The following is a 9734-nucleotide window of genomic DNA, read 5'->3' on the forward strand; positions in this document are numbered from 1 at the left end:
ACAGTGGCGTGCACAGACATTTAGAGGGGCAGGTGCTCAGTGGCGTGCATAGACATTTAGAGGGGCAGGACAGTGGCGTGCACAGACATTTAGAGGGGCAGGACAGTGGCGTGCACAGACATTTAGAGGGGCAGGTGCTCAGTGGCGTGCACAGACATTTAGAGGGGCAGGACAGTGGCGTGCATAGACATTTAGAGGGGCAGGTGCTCAGTGGCGTGCACAGACATTTAGAGGGGCAGGTGCTCAGTGGCGTGCACAGACATTTAGAGGGGCAGGACAGTGGCGTGCATAGACATTTAGAGGGGCAGGTGCTCAGTGGCGTGCACAGACATTTAGAGGGGCAGGACAGTGGCGTGTACAGACATTTAGAGGGGCAGGTGCTCAGTGGCGTGTACAGACATTTAGAGGGGCAGGTGCTCAGTGGCGTGCACAGACATTTAGAGGGGCAGGTGCTCAGTGGCGTGCACAGACATTTAGAGGGGCAGGTGCTCAGTGGCGTGCACAGACATTTAGAGGGGCAGGTGCTCAGTGGCGTGCATAGACATTTAGAGGTGAAAAAAGGGCACCTTGTGCAGCGTGTGGAACCGGCTGGTTGCTAGTGAATCTTTTCACAATGACGTTATTTTTCAGAAAGGAAGCCATTGAGGGTTAAAATGCGTCTTAATGCTTCCAACTCGATTATAGAATTATTAATGTTTCTGTATACAAGTGTCCATGACAAAGAAAATATATGATGTTGTGGAGACATAATAATTATCATTATTATTGAAGGTGGTAACTAGTGTGCAGGGTTGAGTATGTTGTATTCTTTGAATCTATAGTTTGCATTAATGAGTATTTAGTTGCCACAATGACATAAAATGGCGATAGTATCCAGTAGTGTGGGGGCAGCCAGGCGGCCTATATCACAGCCAGATTTAGGAGACACAGCAGCTTTGTTGTTTCGGGGAAAGCGGTAAAAATGAGACTTTCTCGGTTGTTTTCGTCTCAGATTTATTTAGTCCGACGGAGGGACACCGTGTAACTCTATGGGAGACACAAAAGCGACAGAAAAGTGGGACCCGGAAGTATCTCACGTGACGTCACGGCTAAAATACAGAATTTAAGGGACTGAGGGCCCATGAAGTGAACGCAGTTTGCGTAACTCTGTCTATATCTAACCCATTTTGGGGCGGGTATAACCGGCCCTTTTGGTGTTAGCATTAGGTTATGCTTTATAGCTATTTTTTGAAAAACTGTCAGGATGTGTAGAAGACATTTTTTTTTTAAATCTGATCTCAGGTCAGAACGGGCTAACAAGGCTCTGACCGTGTCTACCTTTTGAAGTCTATATATACTTCCATAATAGCCAAGCCCTGGACCTTGACGGTGTGTGTGTGTGTGTGTGTGTGTGTGTGTGTGTGTGTGTGTGTGTGTGTGTGTGTGCTTCTGTTGTTTGGTTCCAGCGAGCGTCGACCCATAGTCCTGTTTTAGTGCGGAGGTTCCATCCGTGCGTCCGTATACGCAGTTAAACCATTCTGACCTGAGATCAGATTCATACGAGGTTTCCACTGGACACACACACACTGGTCTGATTAACCCATTCTGACCTGAGATCAGATTCTAAAAATGTCACAGTCGTTCTTCGATTTTTTTCAAAAATAGCAGACCTACAAGCTCATAGCGCGCCACTCGGTGGCGCGCTACGAGCTTGTAGATCTGCTATTTTTCAATAGCTATAAAGCACAACGTAATGCTAACACCAAAACGGGTTCCCGTTCAGAATGAGTTAAAGCAGCACGACGACAATCGGAGCCAGCTGGGTGGAGACTTTGTTGAATTGTCCTGCCTTCCTGTCTGCCCATGCTGTAAAAATACCCACTTCTAGGACCCTTAGAGTATATATACTCTTATAAGACTATAGACCACACACACACACACTGGCTGGAGGGGAGAATGAAAGGGATTTTACACTGAACCCATTTCAGCCTTCATGGCTGTTCCCTGTTTCCCGGGAAAAGTCGTTTTCAAAGATCACCGAAACGTTTATATTCCGGTTTTTTTGTGTTTTTTATATTGTCAAAAAATATCCAAATCTTTCAAAAAAGTGCAGTTTATTTGTATTTATATATATATATATATATATATATATATATATATATATATATATATATATAATATATATAAAAAACATTGTGCATCTGCTATATTTTGAAATATTTGGATATTTTTTGACAATATAAAAAAAAACTAAAAAACGGATGTTTTGTTCAAGTATAGTTAAAACATAATATTGACCCCGTGCGTGCATGCATGCATGCGTTTGTGCGTGCGTGGACGTGCGTGCGTGGACGTGCGTGCGTGTGTGTTCTACTGTGCAGAGTTATAGCTGTTCAGTCAGCTATCTGCGTGGAACCACCGGTGGTGCCAGGAACCCCGGGCCCTCCCGGGGCCTCCCCGGGGCCTCCCCGACCCAGCCGGGCCCCAGAGATTGGGGGTCTGTGTGTCTGAGCGTCTAAACGTGCTCCATATGCGCCAAAAGGGGGAAGACAGAGGAGTAACTAAATACATGTTAGCTGTCGCTCAGAAGCTCCGGCTGGACAAAAGACCGGCCCCGTTTAGCTCTAGTGACAGGAGGAGGCCCCACACAAAGGGCCCCCACGTGTGGCCCTGCCGGGGAGGGTTACTGCCTCTGTCACTGTGGCCCCCGTGCAGGGCAGGGGCCCCCCTGCTGTGTGGGGGCCTCGCTTCCACTATACGGTCTCCCCCTCCTTCCAGAAATACTGTTAGAGTGAGAGAGGTCATTTTAAGAGTCTGAAAACCCACCTTTTCAGACTCCATCATCATGGCCCGTAGCACTTACCCTACCCCTTTAGATAGCATTTCTAGACTTAGAGATAGCATTTGATACAGATTTATAGCATGTTATGTAGACGGCACTATAATTGCATTGTATTTATAGTCATAGCACGTCATAGTACATATGTATAGCATAGTATAGTATATATGTATATAGTTTATATATAGTTTCATTATATAGATATTCCACTGTTACGTTCTTAGCTTACGCATGTTTCATGATAAATGCTTTTTATGTGATTTTATGTGATGTATGATGCTTTTTTTGTTCTTGCTTAATTAATGTAAATCGCTCTGGATTAAGAGCGTCTACTGCTAAATGCCTAAATTGTAAATTGTAGAGAGAGAGACATTGTTTTTGCACAGGCCCGATATGCAGAGAGAGAGAGAGAGAGAAAGAGAGAGACATTGTTTTTGCACAGGCCCGATATGCAGAGAGAGAGAGAGAGAGACATTGTTTTTGCACAGGCCCGATATGCAGAGTGAGAGAGAGAGAGAGAGAGACATTGTTTTTGCACAGGCCCGATATGCAGAGAGAGAGAGAGAAGCCGTGAATGCATAACGTAAACGTAAACGTAAACGTAAACGTAAACTCTCCACATGAGGCATAAAAGAAGTACAAGTGAAAGGGAGGAGAGGAGAGCAGGGGGGGCGGGACAAGGAGAGACAGAGGGGGCTGTAAATCTAACGACTGACCACACACACACACACACACACATACACACACACACACACACACACACACACACACACACACACACACACACACCTTACGCATGTACATGCATAGCCTATACATTAAGCACTCGTCAACCCAACACACACACACATTCCTATAGCCTGTCCTTAGTTACTGAAAGCTGCTGCGTGTGTGTTTATGTAGGGTTGAACTCATGTGTGGGGGTGGGGGGGGGGCTCTGATGGGGGGGGGGGGGTCTCTGGTGCTAAAGTTCAATAAAGCTATGATGACACGTACCTCTCCTCCTCCTCCTCCTCCTCTGGGAGAAAGGTGGGGGAGAGGTTCAGAATGGAGGCCCGTTAATCTAACACATCAGTCAAACCTCCTCGCTTTCACAATCTAGAGCAGAGCCATGTTCAACTATTTTCATTTCATGGACCCCCCCCCCCCATGATTTAATATATATACAGTATTAATTATATACGAGAGTGTCCAAATATAATTGATGGTTCCTATAACTATGCAGTCATTTAGCTGGGGACCCCCTGGGAACCCCCTGGAACACCCTGGGGACCCCCTGGAACCCACTCAAGGAGTGTGGAAATTCGGCCATATAAGTTTGGTTGGAAAACACACATTAGGCACACACACACACACACACACACACACACACACACACACACACACACATAGAGGTACCTACTCACGTGCGCACTCTCTCTCACACACGCACGCGCGCGCACACACACACACACACACACACACACACACACACACACACACGCACACATGTGCACAATGTATAGGCATTTAGCAGACGCTGTGCGAGATCGTAAGTAAGCTGACACTGTGCTTGCCTCATGGCGATTGGCTAATGAAGAAATATCTGTGTTGTTTTCTTTCTTAGCGGTGTTTCTTAGGGAGTTGCCGTGAAAGTGATGAGGAGGCAGGGATACAAGTATTAAGAAAGTAATTAATTATTATAGTTTATGGTTACAGAGCCGCAGGGGTTCATTTGGTTCCTTCCTATAACTATTAATACCTCAGACCACACTTTGAGAGACAGTATAACCCATTTTGACCTGAGACGTTTAAAAAATATCAGACCTACAAGCTCATAGCGCTCCATTTGTACACTCTCAGAGTTACATTAACATTGATTTTACAGTATAAATCGGGGGACCCAGAGATAGAAATTACATTAAACGGGGGGGACTGTAGACTAATATGCATGTCAAACTGGGGGGTCCTTGAAATTAAACGGGTTGAGAATCAAGTCAAAATCTTCTCTTATGGTGGTCCCTGGCATATCTTTTCTAATGGGGGACACGAAACAGTTTAGGAACCAGTGGCATAGATGATGTATAATATACGTCTTGCTGGAGTGTGACTCCATGACACGGGCATGTGGGGCGGAGAGAGAGAGAGAGAGAGAGAGAGAGAGAGATGAAGGGGGTTCAAAACCAGAGCGAAGGAATGAGGAGGATGAGTAGGAGGGAGGGATGGATGGAGGGAGGGAGGGGCTCCGTGGTGGTGGTGGTGGTCGGTACCAGCCACAGGCGCGATTAGAGGAACACCTGGGCCATGCAGCGCGGCATGCTGGGTAGTATAGCGCCGGCCGCAGGCAGCCAGCCAGGCGGCGCGGGGAGTGTGTGAGGTTACGGTGGAAGGTGAGGGCGAGCCGGTCTTTATCAGCCCGCGAAGGACAGTGATGAAATGCATCACTGCTGCTCCCCCTGAAAGAAGATGTTCTCTCTCTCCTTTCAAAACACGGCCCTGGTGCAGTGTGATGGATACACTCTGTCTGTCTGTCTGTCTGTCTGTCTGTCTGTCTGTTGAAGCTCAGTGTTAGAAGGAGACAGAGAGAAGGAGACAGAGAAGGAGACAGAGTGGACAGACAGAAGGAGATAGAGAAGGAGACAGTGAAGGAGACAGAGAGAAGGAGACAGAGAAGGAGACAGAGAGAAGGAGACCGAGTGGGAGACAGAGAGAAGGAGACAGAGAAGGAGACAGAGAAGGAGATAGAGAAGGAGACCGAGTGGGAGACAGAGAGAAGGAGACAGAGAAGGAGACAGAGAAGGAGACAGAGAAGGAGACCGAGTGGGAGAGAAGGAGACAGAGAGAAGGAGACAGAGAAGGAGACCGAGTGGGAGACAGAGAGAAGGAGACAGAGAAGGAGACAGAGAAGGAGACAGAGAAGGAGACCGAGTGGGAGAGGAGAGAACCAAGGCTGTCTGCCGGTCGGTGCCACGCCTTCCATGGGAACCGGGGGGGAATTTGTTGATAACGTTTTCCTATCAATTGTTCTCTCCGCTCCCTCCCTGTGGGAGGGGTCCTTTCTTTTTCATTTCAAGGACCCTATAAGTTTGATATGCATTTAAAGCCACATGTCATGGACCCCCATCTGTAGCCTGGGGGGTCCATGGACCCCCATCTGTAGCCTGGGGGATCCAAGGACCCCCATCTGTAGCCTGGGGGGATCCAGCCTGATTCACTATGTTTGGCATATTTTTCTCACTTCTCACAGGCTGGATGGATCACAGGCTACCCCGTTTGTATTTGTCCTCCGGTGTTAATTCAACTCTCAGAGTGTACAAATGGAACAATTTGTACCTTTTGGTACAGTCTCTCTTTTATTTATTTTTACAGTTATTTATCATTTAGTTGGGGACCCCCTGGAACCCCCTCAATGACCCCTGGGGGTCATTCACAGTGGGGTCCGCAGCAAATGTATAGTCAATATAACATCACAATCTTTTTAAGCACTTTATCCATTTATATGTTGACTTTGTGTCGCGCTGTGTACATCTATTCTGCTATTTGCGTCTTCATGGGGGGCCTCTGCACGGCACAAAACCTTTTCAGACTGAGGGGTCGGCAGGAGTCAATTATGCATATCAATTTTGGGTTTGGCTTGGCATGAAAAGGTTTGAGAAGCTTCTGTTCTATAGCCTGAGAATGTTGGTACAACAACGCCGTGGAACACCAGCTTGGCCGCTGAGGCTCTGACCATGCAGGCATTAAGACATCCTGGCCGTCTTTTAATCTTGTAGGAAAACGCACATCATGAACCACGGCGACCCTGCAGCGTGAAGACGACATGGCCTGGTTGTGACTTTAGGAAGTGGTTCAAAGCCCTGGAGAGGACTGATAATAATTATAATAATAATAATAATAATAATGACATGACATTTTTCGTTTTTTCATGTCATGTGAAAGTAGCTTCAAATTGACATGTTGCTGTTCAGTTTGACCCTCCAGTTTTGGAGATATGGCTTTAGGGCTTATAGAGTAACAGAGAGTTGAGAAAACAGGCTTGAAAAAGGTTAACTTCTGTGGACTCTAACATTACACCTAGCTACATGTTTAAGCATTTATTTCATATTTACATGTCTTCTGTGTTCTCTAATATTACACCTAGCTACATGTTTAAGCATTTATTTCATATTTACATCGATTTCAGCTCTGACATGCTCTAGTATGTGAAGAGTCTATAGTCTGCCTGTGCTATAACTCATTTTGGGAAAAAACTCTTCTGGTGAAAAGCTGGAGTTTGTGCGATGGCAGGCTCTCAGTCAAATTTGGTCACATGTATGCATAAAGTGATGTCATGGTCTTCTGTCAGACAAAAGTCTTTCTTTCATTCTTTCTTTCATTCTTTCTTTCTTTCTTTCTTTCTTTCTTCTCCTTTTTCTTTTTCTACAATGTGCTGACAGCTGTCGGCCTGTACGTGTTTCTCTTCTGGTCATAGAAACAACAGCCTCCCGTCTGGTTCCCGCATCTGAACGAATGAGGGGGCAGGTGCGAACCATGCATATAATTAAAGAAAAACACTTCTCCTCCCGTCGGGCGAACCAGGGAGGAGCTCGTACACTCCAATACGAGGTCACGGCCGGCGGGTGCACTTCATTATTTGGGCCTGTTCTCCGCGCACTTGAGGGGGACTTGAGGGGGGGAGGGCAGGGGGAGGCAGATATTTTACTTCGACAGTCAGCGTGGTTCTTGCTGCCACCTTCGCAGCATTCAAAGTTCAAACGCAATATTTGAAGCTGTCAGCAATCGATATATATAGGTCTAAAAATCACACCCGTGTGAAGTGAGGGGCGCTAATATATTAGTCTAACTCATGATAGGTGACGTAATGGTGATTTAAAACAAACAGGTGCCAAGTTGCCAACACAAATATTAAACGCCGTTAACAATAAAGAGACAATATGATGTAAACGACACATTATGATGTAGATTTTGGCGTTTAAACTAAACAAACTTTGAACTAAAGACAAACATTAAACCTGGGATTAGAACCCTGGTTTCATGCGTATCAATCATCAAGATGATTGATCATTATGGCCTTGATCAGGGGATGGCCTATTGTAGACCATATAGAGGTTCTCAAAGTGGGGTCCGGGGACCCCCAGAGGTCCTTGAGAGAGTCTCATGGAGGTTCCCAGATGGCTAAATGAATTATATAGCATCAATGTAAACACTTTAACTTTAAGCCCATAAAAAATATGCTATACAATACATTGGTTATTTGACACTAGAACTACAAGCTCACAACGCTTGGCAATGCAACAGGTTGTGAGCTTTTAAAAGAAAATGAAAAAGTGTGAAAATGTTTTAATATTCTTTTTTTTAAACACCTGGCACAAAATATTTCCAGATGGTGGTCCGCGGCCAAATCTAGCTTATATTAGGCTCAGTACATTAAATTAACATTATAGAATAATATAGAATATAATAATAGACTATTAACCAGCCTATGAGCTTAGGCAGCAGGCTACTCCAACTATATTTTTGAATCTTGTCAACCATAGGCTATATATAATATGGCCTATCCGATACCAAAAGCAGTGTCTATATTATATGTCTCAGTGGAAGTAGGGGGGGACACCATCTCGTCACTCACAGAATGTCCAGATGTTTGGCTATAGCCTACTACATATTGTATAGGCTACTATACCGTATGTTAAATGACGTTTTATATTCATTATACAATTAGTTCGCAGTTGCAGGAAACCGTGGGAAGTATATAGGCTATAGGCTTAGATAATGATCAATTTTATATTGTGCTACTGTGTCGAGTAATAATATGAAAGCATTATGCTACTTCAACTACTTGTCTAGGCTATACAGCGTCAGGCGCACTGCACCTGTTGCAGATGAAAAGTTCACACATTTCTATGAGTTTATTTGTCAGCGACCGACAGTTCATTCAGAGAGAGCAGGCATTATATAAGTTACTTTCCCCATCAATGTGTTGCCAGTATCGCAGAGATATATGCAGGAAATTATAAAGTGATATGCTGATCGATATACACAAATATAAACAAAACAAAAGCCCATGCAGCAAACCGTTTTGTTGTACTCACCGAGTGACACAAGCGCCCACGTAATTCGCGCAGTCGTTTTCATCCTTCCTGAAGTTTTTTTCCACCCAAATTAGTGTATTGATGTTCTTCATTCAACGATGCGGTGGAATCCGTTATTTTTGCACAAATGCAGCCCAAAAGAAAACCTTGATGTTGAAGAAGCGACGCTGTTCTTGCGGGCTGTCTGTCTGTCTGTCACGCCTACTCCTATAAAATCAGTATTAAGTAAATTAATTCACCACGTTTTTTTTTCTCCTTATTATTCCTTTTCTATTAGTTTTCTTTAGTTGTTGTATTTTTTTTCTCCTTCTTCTTCTTCTTCGATCTTCTTTCTTTTTTCCTTTTTTCCCCTTTTTTTGTTTTTTTTTGGTCTTTTTTGAAATTTTTGTTGAAAGCCAAGAATGCTTTTGTCTGAGCGTCTCTCCTTTGCTCCTTCTCTCAGCTCTGTGTGAGGATTTGGGGGGGGACGTTTTTCTCCCGTCTCCTTGGCTGCGCCCTCTCTCTCTCCCTCTCTCTCTCTCTCTCTCTCTCTCTCTCTCTCTCTTCCCCCCCCCCCCCCCCTGGTACTGCCCATTCTTGGGGGGGGGGGGGGGGGGGGGGACTCATGGTCTTGGGACATGCAGTAACAAAGGAAACTCAAAGACAATAATGTTACTTTATTCTCAATTCATTCCAAAAATGGCCCATGACTAAACTATACCACGGGGAACTACCACCACACTGGAAGGAAGACACACTCTGAGAGAGTTTAATTAACTCTCTGATGAGAGTGAGTAAATCTAGGAGGTAATTATTTGGGCTTTCACACTGATGGCCAGCTGTGGTAGGCTGTGAATCTTTGGGGG

General features: G+C 45.0%; 1 protein-coding gene across 1 annotated transcript in view; it reads right to left on the minus strand.

Moving 5' to 3' along the window:
- Nucleotides 1-9327, minus strand: part of podxl (podocalyxin-like) — a 33721-nt gene extending 24394 nt beyond the window's left edge. The window contains exon 1 of the mRNA XM_080757370.1: nucleotides 8890-9327. Within this exon, the coding sequence (XP_080613496.1) occupies nucleotides 8890-8932 (43 nt within the window). The 5' untranslated portion in view covers nucleotides 8933-9327. The remainder of the gene's footprint in view (nucleotides 1-8889) is intronic.
- Nucleotides 9328-9734: the final 407 nt, after the last annotated feature.

Source organism: Protomyctophum bolini (genome assembly GCF_963924005.1).
Source record: "Protomyctophum bolini genome assembly, chromosome: 23".
In the NCBI taxonomy this organism is placed as follows: Eukaryota; Metazoa; Chordata; class Actinopteri; order Myctophiformes; family Myctophidae; genus Protomyctophum; species Protomyctophum bolini.